The sequence below is a fragment of the Hyaloscypha bicolor genome (assembly GCF_002865645.1).
Source record: "Hyaloscypha bicolor E unplaced genomic scaffold K444scaffold_182, whole genome shotgun sequence".
Classification (NCBI taxonomy): Eukaryota; Fungi; Ascomycota; class Leotiomycetes; order Helotiales; family Hyaloscyphaceae; genus Hyaloscypha; species Hyaloscypha bicolor.
The window spans coordinates 3,411,719-3,432,573 of NW_020194684.1; the positions used below are offsets into that span (position 1 = coordinate 3,411,719).

General features: G+C 40.8%; 7 protein-coding genes across 7 annotated transcripts; 3 read left to right on the forward strand and 4 right to left on the reverse strand.

Moving 5' to 3' along the window:
- Nucleotides 1–246: 246 nt before the first annotated feature.
- On the reverse strand, nucleotides 247–1,814 carry K444DRAFT_669303 (uncharacterized protein; the record flags this gene model as incomplete). Its single annotated transcript, XM_024887509.1, has 3 exons — nucleotides 1,760–1,814; nucleotides 1,212–1,683; nucleotides 247–1,166 (listed from the first exon to the last, which is right to left on the reverse strand). The coding sequence occupies exons 2-3, from the start codon at nucleotides 1,585–1,587 to the stop codon at nucleotides 247–249; spliced, it is 1,296 nt and encodes a 431-aa protein (XP_024728427.1). The 5' UTR covers nucleotides 1,588–1,683; nucleotides 1,760–1,814.
- A 3,251-nt stretch (nucleotides 1,815–5,065) lies between these two features.
- Nucleotides 5,066–6,839, forward strand: K444DRAFT_669304 (uncharacterized protein; the record flags this gene model as incomplete). Its single annotated transcript, XM_024887510.1, has 1 exon — nucleotides 5,066–6,839. One exon carries the CDS (start codon nucleotides 5,066–5,068, stop codon nucleotides 6,791–6,793), a length of 1,728 nt encoding a protein of 575 aa, XP_024728428.1. The 3' UTR covers nucleotides 6,794–6,839.
- A 5,066-nt stretch (nucleotides 6,840–11,905) lies between these two features.
- K444DRAFT_636809 (uncharacterized protein) lies at nucleotides 11,906–13,015 on the forward strand (the record flags this gene model as incomplete). Its single annotated transcript, XM_024884049.1, has 7 exons — nucleotides 11,906–12,046; nucleotides 12,102–12,250; nucleotides 12,353–12,384; nucleotides 12,441–12,593; nucleotides 12,648–12,676; nucleotides 12,735–12,844; nucleotides 12,892–13,015. The coding sequence occupies 7 exons, from the start codon at nucleotides 11,906–11,908 to the stop codon at nucleotides 13,013–13,015; spliced, it is 738 nt and encodes a 245-aa protein (XP_024728429.1).
- A 2,327-nt stretch (nucleotides 13,016–15,342) lies between these two features.
- K444DRAFT_233724 (uncharacterized protein) lies at nucleotides 15,343–16,274 on the reverse strand. Its single transcript, XM_024871254.1, has one exon. The coding sequence runs from the start codon at nucleotides 15,949–15,951 to the stop codon at nucleotides 15,466–15,468; it is 486 nt and encodes a 161-aa protein (XP_024728430.1). The 5' UTR covers nucleotides 15,952–16,274; the 3' UTR covers nucleotides 15,343–15,465.
- A 261-nt stretch (nucleotides 16,275–16,535) lies between these two features.
- Nucleotides 16,536–17,917, reverse strand: K444DRAFT_656756 (putative meiotically up-regulated gene 86 protein; the record flags this gene model as incomplete). The annotated part of the gene is made up of 4 exons (XM_024886111.1): nucleotides 16,536–16,694; nucleotides 16,865–17,269; nucleotides 17,326–17,536; nucleotides 17,839–17,917. The coding sequence occupies 4 exons, from the start codon at nucleotides 17,915–17,917 to the stop codon at nucleotides 16,598–16,600; spliced, it is 792 nt and encodes a 263-aa protein (XP_024728431.1). The 3' UTR covers nucleotides 16,536–16,597.
- K444DRAFT_233716 (uncharacterized protein) lies at nucleotides 17,820–19,077 on the forward strand. Its single transcript, XM_024871253.1, has one exon. It carries the CDS (start codon nucleotides 18,293–18,295, stop codon nucleotides 18,980–18,982), a length of 690 nt encoding a protein of 229 aa, XP_024728432.1. The 5' UTR covers nucleotides 17,820–18,292; the 3' UTR covers nucleotides 18,983–19,077.
- A 493-nt stretch (nucleotides 19,078–19,570) lies between these two features.
- K444DRAFT_620624 (uncharacterized protein) lies at nucleotides 19,571–19,747 on the reverse strand. Its single transcript, XM_024881745.1, has one exon. The coding sequence runs from the start codon at nucleotides 19,733–19,735 to the stop codon at nucleotides 19,577–19,579; it is 159 nt and encodes a 52-aa protein (XP_024728433.1). The 5' UTR covers nucleotides 19,736–19,747; the 3' UTR covers nucleotides 19,571–19,576.
- Nucleotides 19,748–20,855: the final 1,108 nt, after the last annotated feature.

Sequence of the window (20,855 nt, forward strand, 5' to 3'; positions counted from 1 at the left end):
AATTGCGATTTAAGCTTCGGATTTATAATATTAGAAAATGATATACAAGAGCCATAATCCTTTAACATCTGTCCGACGATTACAAACCCTCCTATAGCGCCAGCACAAAACACTAACGAACTCAGAAATATAAAAATAAACTTCTCCCTCTCCTTCTCCCTCTCCTCCCTCTCCTCCCTCTCCCCGTTGCCCACCCGCCGGCACTTCTAGGTCTTGCTGACGTTGCTATGGATACCACTCTTTGTATCAGTCTTTGAGCCGGCTGTCCATGGAGACCAGGCTGTATTCACCCCCAGCCCACTTGTCCTTCTCCGCGTCGGTAAGGCGGTCAGGGAAGAATAGCTTGAGCAAAGACTGGCCCGCGCCCGGGTATTTCTTCTCTATTTTGAACAGATTCTCCATGACTCCAGGTCTTGCATCTTCGGGACGGCGCAGTCCTATAGGATTGGGTTCGCCGTCCAGCTGGAATTTCTCGATGGGGATCCCATGCTCTATGGGGGTGCAGTCTCGACTGGATATGTAAATGTTGTTTCCCATCCCCATAAGTCCAACCAGTAAAAGAAACCACGTATCGTCTGTTAAGCCCGCAACGGCCAGTAGAAGAACCGCCCAGGCTAGCGCTAAAAGACAGATGAGGCCTCGAGTTGGAAGGTTTGCACGGTCAATTGCACTCGCCATATCTTGCAAGTGTGGCAGGGAGGATTCAGGAACTCCATCCACCTTTCTCAGCGTATCAGGCAAGATAATGAAGACATGTCTGTATCCATTTCCTCGCGTGATCGCGTAGATTGATTTGGAGTTGCTTCGCGCTGGATACTTGTTCCTAGGAACGGAGGCTGTAAGAACTGCCAAAATATTACCGGCCCCCGTCACAGCTAGGACAGCCCAACTCTTTGTCCCCTTCTCATAATAGTAAGGAGCAGCAGCCACAACGACCTGCAAAGCGACTGTTACCCAGAATGCTATCCACACAGTGGTCCTATCCGGCTTCATCATGCCGTATCTTGCATGTTGGACATTGGGCAAGGCCTTGTAGACTGTGGCGATGAGTCCTGATTCCAACTTTGTTTCGCTTACCTCACGCTCAACTTGCAATTCCAGATCCCGTATTAGTCGGCCGATCACCCATGATTGATTCTGCCGTACATCGCCCGAGTTTGTTGTAACTACAAAACCAGGTCAGTCAGGAGGAGGCATGAACACCCCGTCACCTAAGGCGGTGGCAACTGAGTTCACGGCATAAGACACCCATCCGAAGCTGAATACTGCAGGAGTGAGCCAGGACAGTGACCATACATCGTGCGCTTCTGACCGGGAAGCAGACTGTGCAATTGCTCTCTGCACCACATCTGCACCCACCAAGAGCAGCACAGCCACAATCCCCTTTGGGTTGCGGAACTGTTTGACGAAGTCATTGTCTGTGCTATTTCTGGCTAAGAATGTCGGATTGTCAAATGCAGGGATCCACTGCTCTAATTCAGAGCCGCCAAGAGGCATTTGGTCGATTAAAGGCCAGGCTGCAGGAGTGCACACGCAGATTATGAAGAGCACGAGGCTCGAGAATATGGCGAACCTGCTGTACGGCATGACCAGGGGGGTATAAGCTTGGGTCAAGGCTGAGAATTTGTATGGATTCAATTGTATAGTCGCTTTACGGAGTCTTCTGGCAGACCGACAGGGATGCTGTGATTCAAAGACCAAAGTAAGATGCTTATCATTACACTACAGGCAAGAACGCCTTAACGATAGGTATCCGTACCTACAAGGGCATGCAACGACTGTTGTGAGGTTGATTCGAGGTTTCAGACGGCGTGATGATGATTAAAGCGTGGCTTTTACATTAGAAAAGCGTAAGGTTTTCTGCTTCAAAAATGCCTATTCCCTCTTACCTCAGGCACTCAGGCCACAAGTCGAGGACTATTCCTAATACGGTTACTGCCAGTGGAACTAAGCGAGTCACATGTGGACCTCGACCCCATGGCCCGAGGCCCACTGGCCTGTGCGGGAATATTTTGACGAAATAGAAGATCATCCTAAACCCATTTTCCTCCACACCACACACCGTACTTTTAATTGGATAGAATCGTTCAATTCCTTTACTACTGTTCTATAGCTGATTGAATTTTGGACCATGTCGGCCCAAAACCATCGTCGCCATGCTGCGCAGTTAAATCACTCTACCTCTTGAGCCCCGCCAAAGCCCATGGCGTTGTGGCCCCAAGTCGATGTTTTCCAGAGGATTTGGTCGGCATCGACAAGCCAAGCGCGTCCAATGCCCAACAACGCGTTAAATATGTTACTTTCGACATTGAAAAGACTTCTATGGTAATTACTAATATAGGAGCTCTCGTGATAAATGTTGTTCCTGATTTCTCTGCTGTCATACACGTCAGTTGAGGTCGATTGGCTGGTTTTGACCGGGACAAGGAGTCTACTTATCAGCAATTTTCTTACGATGTCCACATAGGATAATAAGATAAACTGCGTTATTTGATGGAGCATGCTCTGATGCATAATTGATTAGATTTGCAGATGATAATTGTGACGGCGGGATCGAGGCAATGGCCAGGGCTCAAAGATCCAAGAATCTCATGTAACCGATTCCCCGCACCAAAACACGTCCCGCACCAAAACACGCTCTAGCGATATTTCAAAATCTTAATAATTAAATAACCACAAATCCTTTTAACTTCATTTTTGGAATATAGAGACTATAGATATAATCGAGTAAGTTACTAAAATTATAACAATAATCTTCTTATAATTAAAAGGTTATTATTATTATATTAATTTTTTATGAAATTACAAATTTTTAATATAGTTTTATAATAAATATATAAAATATTATATAATTATATAAATTATACTTTATTTAATAATATTAGTTATAATATATAAAGAGTTTTTAATAAAAAGTATTATTTGTTATTAAAATTTAAGTTTAAATTAAATAGATTAGTATAAAGATTAGAAATTATACTTTATTTAATAATATTAGTTATAATATATAAAGAGTTTTTAATAAAAAGTATTATTTGTTATTAAAATTTAAGTTTAAATTAAATATTTTTTAAAAATTAATTAACTTTTTATTATTTATAAATAAACTTATTAGTTATTTTATAGATATTATATATATAAAAGTAACTTATAACTATATTCTTATTATAAAAGCCTTTATATATAATTTTTTAATTTTTTAAAATTTATATTATTTACCCTAATATAGAATTTAATAAAAGTTTAAGTTATTTATAATTATATATAATAATTATACTATTTTAGGCTCATATTATATATAAACTCCTATTATTAACTATTTTTTAAATAATACTTATATTATAGTTTTATTTAATAATTACATTTTTTAATATATAAATTCTTTTAATTATTATTAATTATTAAAAGGATTTATAAGATTAATATTAATATTTTAATATAAATAAGATTATATTATATAGCTAAGTTAGAAAAAACTAATAACTTTATATATTTATTAATATATTTATTAATATATAATTTATAAATTTAATATATAAAGTTATTAATATTTAAATAATATATATTTATTAATATAAAGCTCTTAAATTAAGTATTTTTATATTTTAAATATAAATATATATATAATATAATATATTTAAAGTAATATATAATTTTTATATATTATAAATACTTTTTAATTTTAAGTTAAAGTTTAAAAATTTAAAAAATTTAAAAAATTTAAATCTTTAAATTATAATTTTCTTTTGAAAGTTAAAATTATATAAACTATTAATATATATTCTTTAAATTATAATAGTATTAGAGTTGTTTTATAATTTTTTTATCTTATAATATTATATAATATAAAAGTTATATTAATATTTATATAGTTTTAAGAGAATTATTAAAAGCTTATTATATTATAAAATAATAAGTATTCTTATTAAATATTATTAAAAGTAAGTCTAATATATAAAAGAGATCTTATATATAAAAATTTAGATTATTATATAAAGTAAGTATTCTTTATTTAAAGTTGAAAGTAAGAGTTAAGAATATTTAAATATTTAATCTTTAACTTATAATTATACTTTAAAAGATAAAATTATATAAAATATTAATATATTTCCCGAAACTATTATAATAAGGTAGTAATTTTATAATAGTTTTAACTTATAATAATATATAATATAAAACTTATATTAAAATTTTATAGAATTTAATATAATTATTAAAGGTTTATTATACTAATAAATATTAAGTATTTTTACTATATATTATTAAAAGTAAGGTTTATATACTAAGGGGATCTTATATATATAAAATTAGACTTTTATATAAGGTAGTTGTGTTTTAATAAATTAAAATATTTTTATTACACGCGTGTTTTGGTGCGGGACGTGTTTTGGCGCGGGACTTCGGTTATTGAAAATACTAAGCTAAAGAGAAGAAGGAGAGAGAGGGGGAAGAAGGAGGGGATAAAGGGAGGGAAGTACTAGCTAAAATCACTGAAACGCCGGCTAGCTAGGTGAAACTAGTCATGTGACAGCCACCCCCCTTTGGCCCCAGCCAGCGCCGTCACAATAATGTCTAATATCGATGGTGTTTAAGATAAAATTTAAATATGCCAGAAAAACGCATACAAAATAACCGCAGAGCAGTGGCGCGATGGACAGCCTAAGATGAACGTGGCATGTTCTCGGAGCGGAAGTACATTTATCCTGATGCGCTAGACTTCTCTTGGATTCTGGCCTGAGTGTCATGGCTGAGGTATACGCTAACATCGTAATGGCCTTAGGCATCTATATGTATATAGGGACTCTCTGACAGACTATAATCCTACCAACCTTTCCGCCCAACCTACTTTTCTAATATAAAGTGAAGGTAGGGGCTGTCACGAGACCATGGCGGAACCGGAGGAATCGAACCCTTGTAAATAGTACTAGTTCCCTTTAGGCTTAGCCGGGCGGAATAGACCTTCATCAGCCACATCAGCCAAAATATAAAGACTCTCCCAGCTCCAGTCATTGAGTATGGACGACATTGACTCTTGTCTAAGCGTAAGTCTAACATTAATCTGGAAATGCCGACGAGAAGCTTGGCTGACTCGACATCCTTTTCCAGTGAACACGTCAGTGGCTCTGTTACTCAGATCTCTTCCCGTTTTACGGCCAGGCTCTGGTTTGGACTTTTACAGGAGGCTCTTGGATTCAAGAAAAGAGGGGAAGAGGGGATTCACCTCGCGAACTACAAGTATCTCCTAAAATTCCAAGGGGGCCAGATGTGTCTCTCTACCAGTAGCTTAGTCGAGTTGATCGCTGCTAAGAAATCGAAAGTCATAGCAGCCTCTTCGATGGATTCATACAGGCAAAGATTGTCTTCTAATGTCATGTTGACGTCAAACCTCATCTCGAAAATTCTAGCGAAATCGTGGTTTGACTTCACAGTTGCCCACAAAAAGGATATTCGAAATCTTCACCCAATATGCAAAACAATTCCGGTCATTCAAATTCTCTGCCAGACGCTTGCAGATGAATTTGAGCTTCCAGATTGGAGGTCACCAAACACGCAGCTGAAGCCCCCCAGAACACTCTCCACACCAAAGTATCATGCACTGGTCAATCATCTTCTCGGGCTGTCAGGGTGGTATCGTCGCGAAGATATAGAGACGTTGCCTCTCGACGTGTGTTTCCGGTACTACTTGACTTTTCACTACCGGTCAAATGTGCGCGGAGATCCGGAGCATCTTGGATATGGAAGTTCTGGCTGCAGCCGAACGGACGAAGAACCGGTTTTACCCCGGCACACCCACCAGCTCTGCAAATGTGCATATATTGAGGCCCTCACTTCCACCGTCGAAGGCTGCGTTTCGAACAAAAGGTTTCCCGTGTTCAGATTTCGACAGGATTCAGGAACGTCAAGAGTCCTCGAAACCAGGCTCTTCGATCTCACTGAGGGAAGCACCTTATCGTTCATCGCAATCAGCCATGTCCGGATGGCAGGCCTGGGCAATGACGATGGAAACTCTTTGCCATTCTGTCAGTTGACCCTCATCCAATCCCTTGCTGATCAGATGAATTATGAGATTGATGGGAGTTTCTTCTGGATCGACACCCTCTGCATCCCTCTGGACACTCGAATTCGAAAAACTGCCCTGCATTTGGTGTGGGATATTTATTCGCGCGCAAGCTCAGTTCTTGTTCTAGACCCACCACTTTACCAACACGTCGTCAGCAGCTCCGAAGAAGCTCTCAATCGAATCCGGTATTCAACCTGGAAATCCAGATTCTGGACGTTAGAGGAGGCTTTCGTTGCTAAAAACCTGGTCTTTCGATTTGCCAACCGGATGACCAGCCTGCAAGGATTGCTCGATGATTTTGAGGCCGATCCCGAACCCCATCGATCCCGTTTCCACGCTCTCAAGAAACGCAAAAGTTACGCTGACGACATAGACGGCCAGTTTAATGCAGACGAGAAATGTGCAGGCATCATGAGGCGATTTGAGAACGATGTGCATGCGTGGTTCAATAACAACACAAGCGGAACCATAGTCGTCTCGCCTGACGAGGATAAACTCATCCTGTACAAACTTTTGAGGCTTGGTTTTCTCACCGCACGCAAATTTCGGTATTTCACGGAAGATAACGAGAGAATCCGCGGACAGGCTTTGTGGCACTTTCTGCTAAACACATACGATTCAGCGGAAGCCGGGTATTTGGATCGCGGGAATGATCTTGTGTTGCAGAAGAAGCAGGTATACGTTCGCCTGAAACAAGTTTATGCGGCCAGCGAGGGCAGCTTAGATCCTTGATAGAGCAAGATCGAGACCACAGTCGGGAAACATATACCATAGACGTCCCCGTCAATGTTGAGTAGGTCTCTTGAGGCAATCACGGAATCCGTGTCTTCAAAGCCCTCTGATTCAACCTCCTTTTGCTGGAGCTCGGCCTGCAGATCCACGATTTGCTGTTCGAGTTTTTGAACCCTGGCGCTATGTTCCATGTTTGTCGTAACTGAATCCCCTGACTTTCCCTGATCGGCCAGGTCTTCCTTGTCTCTGATACTTTGCATCTCTACGCATTTGGCCTTTAACTCGGTTCTGAGTCGTTCGACCTCCGCCCGCAGAAATTTCACTTCCCGCCTGTCTTCACGCTCAATATTATTTGCTTCTTCGCTCCCGTAACGTGCTAATAAATGGAAGTCTCTAGTACAGACGATATCCGAGATGAGCTACAAAGCATTAAATTATTTAATATCTTAATATAAATTAATAATAAGTTAAAAGATCTTTACTTTATTATAGTTTTTATAATAATACAATTCGTTTTTTATTTCTTATAAGTACTTAATTTTATATATAAAATCTTTATTATTACGAGACCGGGTCTCTAGGCTTGGAAAGTAAAGTAAAATAGCTCTATTCCGAGGATTTTAAACTAAGAAAGGAAGCTTATAAGTATAGGAGCTTGGTATTCTAAATACTATAGCTATATATATTATTATATAATTATATAATACTAAATTTACTAGTAAAGTATTAAAATTAGGGGGCCTGAGGTGTGATGGGCACACGTGATGGCGCATGGACAGGTGTCAGATGTCGTGGATCTAGTTTCCTATTTTGGGTACAGCTTGCGATCGGAATCGTATGGATCGCATGGGATTTCCTAATTAAGTAAAGGGCTTCGCATGCCTGGCTAAGCACTAGGGAATATATAGGGAGACGCTCCTAGCTTTGGAGAGGGGCATCGATTAGTCTTTTGTTGGAATCAATTCTTGGAATCAGTTACACTTGCAAGCGTCACTCCGCAGCTTACTTACCTTGACTACTTGTGCATCACCCTGCTATTACGTGCCTCACATGAGGCCCCTAATAGGCTTAAGCTTAATACCCTATCTAGCTAGAATTCCCAATATAGCTAGAATATCCTATATAGCTAGAATTAGTTTAGCTAGTATAGGAATTTAGAGCTATATATACGGGCTATTTATTACTATAGAATAGTAATTAATTTAGTATTATTTACTTAGTTTATATTATAAATATATAACTCCAGCTTCTTTATTTAGCTAGTTTAATATAAAGTAATAAAGTATTATATTTATTATTATATTTAATAAATATATTATTTTATTTAATATTATTACTTAAAAGATATTTAATAAAAAATAATATTAAAAAAATTATTTTTATTAATTTATTAGAAATATATAATACTATTTATATAAGTTAATAAAGTAATTATTATTTAGAAATAAGAATTATAATATTATAATATTAATATATAATTCCTAAATCTATTAAGCTTAATAGAAACTAGCTACTAGTCAAGTTATTTATAAAATATAAGATTATATAATTATATCTTATATTCTATATCTTATTACTTATATTCTATTACTTATATTCCGTTTTCCGAATTTTATAAATATATATATAAATAATAAAAATAATATAATACATTTATTATTAAAAAGTTTATTATATTAAAACTAAATACTTTATTAAGTATTTCTATATATTAAAAAGTATATAATAAAGTTATTTAATATAAGGTATTTAATTCTCTAATAATCTTATATATATATATTAATTATTCTAGTTTCGATAAAAGGAAATTAATATAAAAATATAGCTATTTATATAATATAATATAGTAAGCCGTATTTTATTAAAATTACTTAGTTTTAATAGTTTTAATATTTTAGTTATATAATAAAAACTAGAGTCTTTTATATATAACTTATAGAAATTATATAAGAAAGCTAGCTTTTCTATAGTTCTAAATAATAATTTCTTTTTTATATTTAATTAATTAAGCTTTTATATATTATATACTATTTATACTTTACTATTTATCTCTTTAATTTTATTATTTTACTATTAAATTATATTTTAGATTCTAGTATACTTTATATAGGTTTTTATTTTATTATAATTTATTTTCTATAATAATTAAATATATAAATAATTTTAAGATTCTTTATTTAATAAATATTAGAATTATTATAAAGCTTATTTTTAATTTAAGCTAACTAATTATTAAAAGTATATTATTCTTAATTATATTTTTAAATATAAGAAACTCGGGAAATTTAATTAAGTATTTATTTTTTAAAATAAGAGAACTAATTATTTTCATAGGCTATATAATAAGCTTCTTAATAATAGCTTTATTCTTTTATAAGGCTTATTTGATTTCTTTTTACTAATTATAATAATTCTTATTATAAATAAAAAATATTATATATTTTTAGAATTAGTTTAATAATTTCTTTATATAAAGCTTTCGGGTTCTAAAATAACTCTTGAATTTTCGCTTTTAAAAAGGCAAGTTTCTTTTTTTCCTTTATTTCTTAAAAAAGAGCCTTTTTTCTATTATAAATATTAATGAAATATTTAGACTTTTTAGGAAATTTAATAAAAGACTCTAGTTTACTCTCTAGTAATATATTAGTAATATCTTATACTATAGCTCTTTCTGGCTTATCTAATTATTTCGGAATTTACTTTCTTATATCTTTTTTAATAGTAAAATTACTAGTTTATTTATTTACCTAACTAGTTTAAGGCTTTCTTATCTAATTATTCTAGAACTTTTCTTTTATTCTAATATTAGTTAACTAATATAGAAATAGCTATAATATATTATATTTATATTTATTAAAAATTTATTAATTAAATTATTTTTAAATTTTTTATAAAATTAAAAAATAAATAAGCTTTAAATTATATTATAAATATAAAATCTAGGGCTTAAAAAATATAGTTAGACTATTTTTATTTTAATAATTTAAAGCTAAAAAAAAGTAAAGAATCTTAAAGAAATCTCGGATCTAAATAATTATAAGCTATATTTGAGCTTATATATTAGCTTTAAATAAAGTCGTAATATATAACTTTAACTTATATATCTAATTAGTTCTAGTCTAATTTCTACTAGTATTATATATTATAATAATTATAATACTAAAGAAAGAAAAAAAATCTCGAAAAAGCTTTAAATCTAAATAATTATAGGCTATATATAAACTTATATATTTGTTAAATAAAGTTATAATATATAATTCAAGTTATAATATATAATTCAAGTTATAATATATAATCTCGATTTTATTTCTCGATTTTAACTTTATATATTTAGCTAATTCTAGTCTAATTTCTATTAGTATTATATATTATAATAATTATATAATTTAGAAATAACCGGAAATAATTAAAGATATTAAATATAAATAATACTAGTATAAAAGAGAAATTATAATAAGATAAAAACCTATATAAAATATACTAGAATATAAAATATAACTTAATAATAAAATAATAAGATTAAAAATATAAATAGTATATAGTATATAAATAGTATATAGTATATAAAAGCTTAATTAATTAAATATAAAGAAGGAATTATTATTTAGAACTATAAAAAAGCTAGCTTTCTTATATAACTCCCGCAAGTTATATATAAAAGGCTCCAGCTTTTATTATATAACCAAAATATTAAAACTATTAAAATAAAGTAATTTTAATAGAGTATAGCTTGCTATATTATACTAGTTAGATAACTAAATTAAATACTAAATTATAATATTTAAGGAAGTTTATATACTAATTAATTAAGGTCTAGTTTTTGAGCTTTATAAGGCCTTATAAATTATAGGCTTTTAAAACTTTTATCTCTGGTTTTAGAACCTTATTTACTAAACTTTTAAGCTTTCTTAAGCTTAATTTTAGGTTATAAAATATAAAAAATTTAACTTCTTTAATTTAAAGAGCTTTTACTAATCTAAATTTTATAAAAAGATTATATTTAAATAGTACTTAATTAGTACTAAAAGAAAATAAAACATGTATTGAATTAAATCAAAGTAAAAACCAGATTTTTTGGCATTCCTATCCAAGCGCCTCTACTTTTAGTTAGTGGCTAGTCTGGCCCCCAATCGATACCCCTAATCGACACCCGGGGGTGGGGGGCTCGTTTTATATTTCCCCATATATAGGGGTACGCGCGTGAGGTTCAGTAGGCAGTCCTGCGAATCCTGGAAATGCCGGTTAACTTCCAGGGCGTACTGGTTGCTGGTGATAACTCCTATGACAGGTCGAAAAGCCGTTTCGACCCTTATCGTATGGTATTAATGGGCAATCCTGCAGCCTTGTTCGGGTGAGGCTGGTGGAGGGCTGTCAAGCCACGATTCTCCCTCCCTTTCTGGGCGCGAGTGGTTACACATGTTTACTCAGTACCAGTATCCTCGAGTAAAGAGAATCTGAATTTCTATTCCTATGGAATAGCCATCCTTCTGTTCTTGCTACAACGCTACAGGTTAATCCCCTTTTGAGCCACGACTTCTGCATATGGCGCTCTCAACATGGAAAGAAATTAGCACAACCAGCTTGTTGACACCTCCTCGAAGCTGAAACTTGTCATCTGTTATCTTTGGATACCGTACCCTGCAATAAGAAGACAGCCCAAATTCAAAAACGAAACCAGACTTTTCAAAGAGATAAATTTAAGCGAAGTATCCATTCTCACCGGGCCGGGTCTAACGATTGGGACTTTGCCATATCCCGGGCACAAACGCGAATTATAAAATGGAAGTAAACCTCGTTGCTATTCACTGTAAAGATTGTATGTAGTATACAGTAGTGTGTTAAGCTGCTCTCCGTATTTGGTTTCTCAGCAGGAGTCATATGATGCACGTGTGAATAGAACCTAAGACAAACAGTAGAATGGGATTATTCCCTCCTCTCTAACAATAACAACGTAAATTTTCAATAACTTTCTCAATTGCCACAATGATTAACAGAGAGCGCACTTTTGTCTATATTGATGTGGTTTCTTCCCCAAGATCCCATCTGCCCCCCTTTCCCTCCAACATCAGAAAAGTATCGCAATAAGACAAGTCATCAAACACAATACAAACCATGAAGTCGACACTCCCCCATTTATCTGCTATCCTCCTTCTCACCTTTGCCTCCCTTATCTCTTCGACCATCGGCGATATCGCAAATTTAACTTTCTACGGAGTTTGGATTGGTGCTGGCCCTCAGGCCATCATCACCAAGGTATCCCCTCTCCACCTGGTTTTCTTGATTCAAGCACAAACTAACAACCTCACAGTTCGAGAGCACACTAGTTCTTCCTGGCGGCTCTCCAGACCAGTCTCCAACGCATGATGTCCAAGCTTTCTGGCCAGGCATGGAGCCCGCGAAGTCGAACGCTGTGTTCCAAAACGTGATCACGAATCAAGGTGGTGGGCCGGGCGAGTGGTACTTATTGCCTTTCTATTGTTGCAAGTGCGTATTCTGTGCCCTTTCCGTTCCTCCCCTCTTCAGATTGATCACTCGATACTAATCTGGTCTCACCAACAGCCCGGCAACAAACCTGACAGAACAAATGCGAGGTACGTTCCAGATCGAGACCCTGAATAATATAGTGCATGTATCTGATCAAACTTAGTCTGGCCTGGCGATACCGTCAAGAACGTTTTCACTCTCGATATTCCAAATGGAAAGTGGTACAATAACTGGGTCGTTACTCCTGGTGAGCAGGGAAATGCTGCTGGTCAGCAGCCGTTTGGTGGAGGATTCGAGTTCGATCCTGCTTTCGACAGTAAGTTTCTCCTTCCACTCATTCAAAGAGAAGTTACTGACCGCAGGTGAATAGCCGAAACAAAGGGTGCACCATACACAGGCGTAAGTCTAGCAGCTGATTCAAGTTGAGAAGCCATGAATGTGCTAACGACGGATACAGGCACTTCTCACCATCGAGCTTCAGGAACTCGGAACTTGGGATTTCGGCTCGGTGATGTGGCAGAATGTTATCCTTGAGGCAAATACTACGGAAACTAAGTGGTGTACAGAGTAAGTTTCTCGGAATATGGAAAAAGACAGGAGCTGACGGTTTGCAGTGGCCCCTCAGGTCCCAAGAACTGGAATTGGACGGCCTCCCCTGGGACATTCTCGACTTCTGATAAGAATTTGACGACTTGCTATTATGCGATGATCGTTCTGGAAAGTCCAAACCCGAACTAAGACCAAGATATAGGTATCGTTGGCAACATCTGTCTGTGGAATTGGGGAAATCAGTGAGGTGAGCAAATTTGGTTTGGCAAGGAAATGGGAAATGGCAGGAGGATTCATGGATTTTGCATAACTATCGTGACTCGGGTTGTTACAAAAATTCGATTGATTTGCAAAACTATACATGAAAATTATTCACGATTACGGCTTCATGCAAGTACCAAACTGACAAAAACGGTCGGAAGTTGTTATTATACGTGGTGGAAGTCGAATGTGATTTTATATAAGTTGGAAAGAGTTTTAACCTCATTCGCCCATCCTCTCAGACCTCCGCTCCCACGATGAGCCGTAAGATGTTAATGTCCGGGGTAATCTCGAGAAGGGGTAAACCATGTGAGTTTCTTTGCCCAAATGATCGATTAACGCGGAAATTCCTCCCAAACCATCAACCCAATCAGCCATTACATTCTGATCTGGAGCCTTATATAAGGGTTGCAGTTACAATATGAATATTAGATCATTGCCAAGAAGTCGCATTTTCCCCTAATGCAGTAATTTACATTAATCGACAACCCTCCAGCTCCATTGACAGGGAGACGGGTCCGACTAGTTCTGATATGTTCCTCCTTCCAATCAGTACGAAATGCTAACGTGCAATAAGAATCCGTAATTTCTCTCATTATGGAAGTTGAGTAACATTTGGCATTGAATCACGCCAGGCTATGGTCCGACCCCAGAAGCTGGAGATTCTCAAAGCGTGGTTGCACGCATGGGATATGGAAAAGCAGAATGTGTGAAAAAATGATCTCCTTGTTCCCACTCTATTTCCAAATCTTCTTGTTTCTCGTTGCATCAAATTTTCTTTTGTATGAGTCTCCCAAAAACGCTAGCTTTACATCGTTACTTAGTAAAAAAAAGGGGGGGGGGATTTACCACGCAGTCATCAACTCGGTATCAACAGTATATCCCTACCAAGAAAACCGCAATGATGCCGAAAAGGTTACCCACGAAACGCATCTCATCTTTTGATAACTGCAACATTGCTCGACACATATACGCCAGTTGAGGAAATAGGTTCCGGATGCAACAGCTCTTTCCAACCCTGCGTGTTGTGCTTTAGCATGTTTGAATTCGCATTCGACTTTGAGAGCAAGGAATTCAATAGCGACAAGAGTTTTAGTATCCACCACTACAGCCTGTAGTAGAAACAGAGCGTAAGACTTAGTTAGTATACGAGAATATTCATGAACGGACTCTGAATTTCAGATTCTGAAGTCCCGGCAGCGAAGACTTTTTCATCAATTAAAAATTCATTGCTCTGATTCAGGCACACCAGATGACTCAATCTTCAAGATTTATACTCGAGCGATGACTTCTCCTCAAGTAATGTCCTGAATCCGCAGCTATAGGGGGTATTGGCGGGGATGATCACGTGATATTGAAGTTCTTTCCACTCTTATCTTGATTCACATCCCTTTTCTGGAGCCACTTGCATGAGGGAGGAAATGCATCCGAACTTGAAGAATGAAGTCCGAATCATGTAGGCGACGCGAAGATCGACAAGCTGAAGACAATGACGCGCGATTTGAATGCAGGAAGACGATGGAAGGTGGAAGTGATTCACGACTCGAGGATTCACTTGGCCCTTGAATGACAGAAGTCTCTTTTCCTGTCTCGCGGTGGACAGAAAAAACGTCACTCATTCCAATGTGCCAAGTCAAAGTTGGACATTTATTTGATTTCGAGAGGGGACGGAACCAGTCCTCTAGAATTCCCGAAATATCCGAAGGGAGGGACTTTGAATATACAATATCGTGCACGTACTTTGCAAAGGAGGTATTTGCAATGTCCAGCTTGAATTGGAACATTGAACGTGAGTGTCACATTTTCTGTCCCCTAGGAGCCTGCCACCTGATGGTATTGTATTTAGAGCCAAGAGAAGCTGCTGATTCTGAGAGCCACCGCACATGCTGCAGCCCACCTCCCCTCATTATTCTTCCCCACTCACCAACTTCTCCCTCAAGCCCTCAATCTCTCCCTCAAATGCCGAAATCTCCAAGTCCAGGTACACCGACAATCGCACCTGCACCTACAATCACCTCATGCACCTCCTGGTGCCTCCAAGCTGCCAGCCATTCAAAACCCCGCCTTCGGACTCACTGCATCGCAAACACACCTCATTCGCCCCTCCCTCCCCATCCGCCAAAAAGGAATTAAAAAATCCCACCTACCTCACCACTCACCACCAAAAAGCTTAGATCATCCACAGAAAAGATCATTGGCCCCCAAGCAGCCACATGACCCCGCAACGCCAACCGCCAACCCGAAGGCGCAAAGTAACTCAAATCCCAGACCCGATGGAAAAAGCAAAGAATCGACGCCATGCCGTACCCCACCACAAAACGAGCCATGACGCAAGGGATCGCCACCTTGGCGACCCCGCTCCGATCCGCTCAAGCCTGTCACTCCGTCACCCCAGTCGCCCAATTGAGCTCTACTGATGCGAAGCGCTGGCTACTGTACGCTTTGACAGCCCAGCATCTAAAAGCGTTCGCTTTCCGACTGCTTCTGCTGCAGGCTAAAAATAACCGCGAACTCAAAATCGTATTCTGAGTCTTCAGAAGAAAATAAACTGGGAATAATGGCATGTGCGGGAGAGTACGAGGGAAAGGGTTGTTTGAAGGAGAAAGGGAGGAAGCGCGGAAGGAGGTCGTTCCATGCTCAGGCCGCGACTCGGTCTTTGGACCGGCCTGGCTACCGGACGTATGTAGATCTGGGCGACCGGGGCGGCAGGAGGGGGATTGTTTCTCCTCGCCGTCATCAGTCAGCGCCGAGTAGTATGATCGCCATTCTCCAGGTATCGGTTTGGTGGGATGTCTAAAAGAAAGAGAAAGGACGGAATGAAAGGTGCGGTTGCGGGTTTGAAGGGAGAGTGTGTGATCTGCCATCCGGTTTGATTTTGGTTTTGGTTGGCAGGCACTTCAGGGAGAGGGAGGGATGGATGCTGGTATGTTTCTGAGGTGCGGCGGAAGCGTGGAAGCTGCGGAAGAAACGTCATACCCCCGGCTGGACTAAAGCGTTGGATGTTTGAGTTCCGACGAACTTCAAGACAGGAAACTCGTAAGCAGATGCGAGAGCGAATGCGAAAGTAAAGGGTAGAAAATTAATTGACTGCAGATTGACGTGATTTTGGGAGTGTAGGATAAATTGCTTGAGAATTGAATGACATGAGAATTGATTGACATGAGTGAGGATTTGCTGACTGACACCCGTCAGCATCCCCACGAGCGAGTTTGAGGATAACTGCAAAATTGATCACTACGAGAATGAAGGCTTCAAGATTAAGGGTTTACATAAAAAGGTAAACTTTGAACAATTAGAGGTAAGCTTCGTATCGCCATAACCCATTTCCAAGTTGCTGGATATTTTTGTAATTCATGTTCCCCTCCCCTTGTCACCATCAAAAGGTATCAGTCCCCATATCTCAGGTATATTCGTAGCCTTATGTCCAAGTCCTAGGTCAAAAACACCACCCAATCCAATCCCTCCAATTCAATTCAGTAGCAAAGCAAACATTTGAAGTACAGAGGGGACTTAGACAGTCTCACGCTCAGTCTTGCCGACGGCTCTCCGCTCGCGGCCCTTGACGGACCATGGGAAGTGCGCGACGGGGATGACGAAGAAGGAGTTGCTATACGGGTCACATGTTAGCCATCTGCCATGCCAATCCCATAATTTGAGAGGTGATATTGGGTAAATATGTTCAACCAGGATATATGAACAGGCTGATTGTCTCGGGTAAAATGTTTCCGGGGAGGGTTTTTTGGATGTGGAGGGGGGATTTTGTGGGGCTCTTCTTACCTATCATCCGCAATACCAGCCAGCGCATTATACCACGCCAAAAACGCAGCGAACAGCCCAAAATATCCACCAGCCTTGATCAAGCTCACGTTGGTATTTCCCTTGGCATCGGCCTTCAGGTGGCCGACGGACAGAAAGAGGAAAGCGAGGTCAAGCGTAAAGAAGAGCATGAAAAAGGCGACGGTGGAGCGCAGAGTGCAGAGCAGCAGGATGGTCGTGAAGATGAACCAGCCGGCGAGGAAGAAGCCGAAGGCGTTGTTGAAGTCGTTGACGTGCGAGGTGGTCGTCGTGTATGCGGCTACGATGTCGAAGCCGCCGGGGGTGAGCACGATGCCGATGGAGATCCAGAAGCCTCCGTAGGAGGAGAGAGCTGTGGCACCGAAGGTGTTTCCTACGGCCATTTCCCTGTTTCGAGAATTAGACTTCGGGGAAACTGCTGTATTCTGGGCAGAAAAACATACCACATGCCAGCGAGCAGTTGAACGAGTCCTCCATATCCGAAAGCTAGTGATACAACGATATTAGGCTGTACGACACCCCGATTTTGGATGTTGATCAGGGACAGGACGAAGGTGGTGAGAGCAAAGGCACTCAGACCGAGGGGAGCTGGGTTGGCGAATTTACGCTCAGTGGTGGGTCTGTAGAGACCGGGTTGGAATTCTCCACCGAAAGCTGGGAATCGAGCAGAGTCGCCAGTGTTCATGTGGGCGAGGGGGTTTCCACCATAGTTGTAGCCTCCTGCGCCATTGACTGGCGCATGATCTTGAGCGGCAACGTCCTTGTTGAGCCCGTCGTGAGAAGTTGTAGTGGCCATTGTGACTGTGGGGAGCAAAATGCGAGGTGTTTTGCAAGAGATGTGTCCGGATAGTCCTGCTATTTATCTATACCCACTGCTGGCTGGTCGGTGTAAGGGAGTGTGAATGATTGAACCCAATTAACAACTTGCACAGTGGGAGAGGGAATAAAATTCAGACGGGCGAGGGCAGCCATCCATATATAGGCCGTTCTTTGGCCAGGGAAGGGCAGACGGATGACGGGAATGGGGTAATTCATCCATGCGGACCAGCAGGTCTGGGGTGAGCTCTGCCACCGCGTGGAGCTGCTGGGGAACAAGCTCAACAAGCGGCCTAGCGCAGATGAGCTTCCAATAGGGGAATAGTGCCCTCACATATCGATCCACACTCGAGAAACAGCTCGGCCAAAATATGGACAGGATATGCAATGGCCCGTGGCTGTGAACAATCAACGTGCCGGAGCAGCGCAGGCCACTTACCGGAGTTGCCAGACGACGAGCTTCTGTGAACCCGATAGCCAGACCACCTGCAGCTATGCCTGCTAGCATGCCTGCCGCACCCCGGCTTCCTGCTCTTCGAACCATGGGGAACGGGATGTGAGCAAGCGAGGTGGGTTGATACATCAATTTCCGTAATGTACAGACACACAGCCGATACCCTTCTGGTAAGTCAGAGGTCTGGAGTTAGACGCCCCTCGAACCATGCTGAGTTCCTCGGGAGTCGTGACTTCATCGGTCTGAGGGTTCTGGCCTTTCACGCACAGAAGGCCCCGAGTCTCCAGATCCCCGGTGCCTCGGGAGCGAGGGCACTGACTAGATCATCCGTGCTGTCCCGCCGTGGTTTGTCGTCAGAGAGACAAAGTGCATCAGGATGGAACGATGGAACTTCGCCATCGAAGGTTTTGGCCTGTTGGCTGACGCTTGAGGGACGCACGGCGACTACAGGGGCAGGACACACTCCTGACTGGCTGAGACAGCCAGGAAGTTTGGCATGGCCAGCAAGCACCACCAGACCCGGGCAAGCATCCGACACAGGGGACAGTCGATTGGCCCTGAACTGGGGGGCCCTGGTGGTTTGCGGAGGTGGACGAGGTTGCGATGGATGTTGCGGATATGGCGCTGGTGGGGTGGGAATTTCGAGCAGCACGCTAAACTGCAAAAGGCAGCACTGGCCCTCGGCTCGGACGATCGTATTTCCTCTTCAGCCTGTGCCTCTGCTGATCTTGGTCCAGCAGTTGAGGGTGTTCAGTGAGTGGTCTACTGAAATGATACCGTACAAACCTAAATCTATTTATTCCTTCACGTCTGGGCGCAGCTGCAATTAGGAAGAAGCTACACTTGATTTGGATACAGTAGGGTTATATAAGTAGACTTCATTGCATGTCTGACTAAGAACTTGTTCTGCCAGTGCTTGACTTTAGCAGTTCCTTCGGGGGCCGGCTGCACGGTACAGGCCATTTATAGTGGCATCTCGCAGCTCTGTAACTGGGAACGTCTGCTTCTGGTTCCGGATAATGCGCTGTCAAGGTTGTCAGCGACTCTTTGAGTTTGGTCTATACTGGGCCGCTTACTGGCTTGTGTTTGGAAACCGCAAACATCCCAGCAACAACACAAATCAACCGACTTGGCAAACTCTTCCCCAGAAATCCTCATCTCACCCAATCACGATGGCGTGCGCACTTCGCCTGCGAACGCAAGCTGAGACTTCGAGATGCGACAGCACGGCGGCGGCGTATCAACATACTTTCCTAATTATATCCAAACATTCAAAACACTTTCGGGAGCGTGAGAGATAGAGTGCTGTTCCTGAATGTGTTGCCCCTTTGCGGAAACGAAATATGCAGATTGGGGTGCAGCCTCAACTAGAGATGCAGACTTCACATGGCGAGCACGTAAGATGCACTGCAACCAGGTGCATTTCATGCAATAGTTATCACCAGGGCTCGGGGACCTCCCTTCCCTCTCGGTATATCTCTGGGCTCATCGCTCAGAGTTTTGCCCATGAACGAGCACTGTAATGTATCAAGCGCAAGCAGGAGTCGCTGAAATGATCTCGTTGGTATCGCCTGATGCTCCATCCTGAACTCTCACTCTGTCTTGAATCAGATGAGGCGTGCTCTGTTCGGGAGAGCCGATCTGACCTCCCCTCTTCCGTCGTGATGGGATTCTCGGTCGGAAGGATATGGTAGATGCCGAGTGATGACAGTTCTCAAGTCCGTGTCGTCACCGCCAGCCAAGCCAGCCAGCCGTGTGGCGGGATTTTTGCGGGGAAGAGAGACAACAGCGTGACTCGTGATCGTCTCACTCAACATCATCCCATCATCATTCTTAACGCCGATCCTGAAGTTGCTGATCAATGATCTCCCAGACCAAACACGGCTCGAGACAGCAAGTCCCGAATTGGAAGAGCGAGATGTCATGGTCGTCGCAGGCCTCCCCTTCCAGACATCAGAAACGAGGCCGACGAGAAACTCGTGTCATCCCCGTCGCATCACTGCCCTTGCCTGGCAGCGTCTAAGAACCGTTACCCTAGTGACCAGAAGTCGTGCAGGCTTCTAGGCGCCGTCTTGGCTCTCGCAAAGCCTAATCGAGAGGGGAGCTGCAGCCACTCCGTCTGCAGCTCCAGGGCACAGAAAGGCTGAATTTCAACGACTCCAGGCCCAAAATGAGCAGCGGACTTTAGCCCTCCACCAATTGCTGAGTGACAGCAATCACGGGTCCGGAATGGGAATTCGGATTCAGAGTTCGTGTTCTTGCTGACCGAGAGTTGTGAGATGGATGGCTCTCGCTTCTGCTTTGCCTGCTGGCGTGCCTGAGTTGGAAGTCTTCACGGCTTGCTCGGAACCAGGCACTGCCATCCTTCGCTCCCATCCCAAGAAAAAGACTGTACTATCCTCCCCCCGGTTCAAAGCTCCCTCACGGTATTAGTAACGCCACCCCAAAACTTCGTTAATATCCCCGAATTAGGAAATATCAGGTGCTTTCGAGAGCTGCTATTCGCTGTCGACCCTTGATAGGGCCCGTGCAGGCGTGGTGTTACCAATACCGTGATGGAGCTTTGAACCGGGGGGGGGATAGTACGTAACTGCAAGCACCTGTCACCAGTTGCCCCTCGCACCCATACGCCTTCCTTCTCCCTTAGCAGCGAACATCCGATAAATGTCTGGATGTCTCACGCTCACCTGATTTCCCCACACT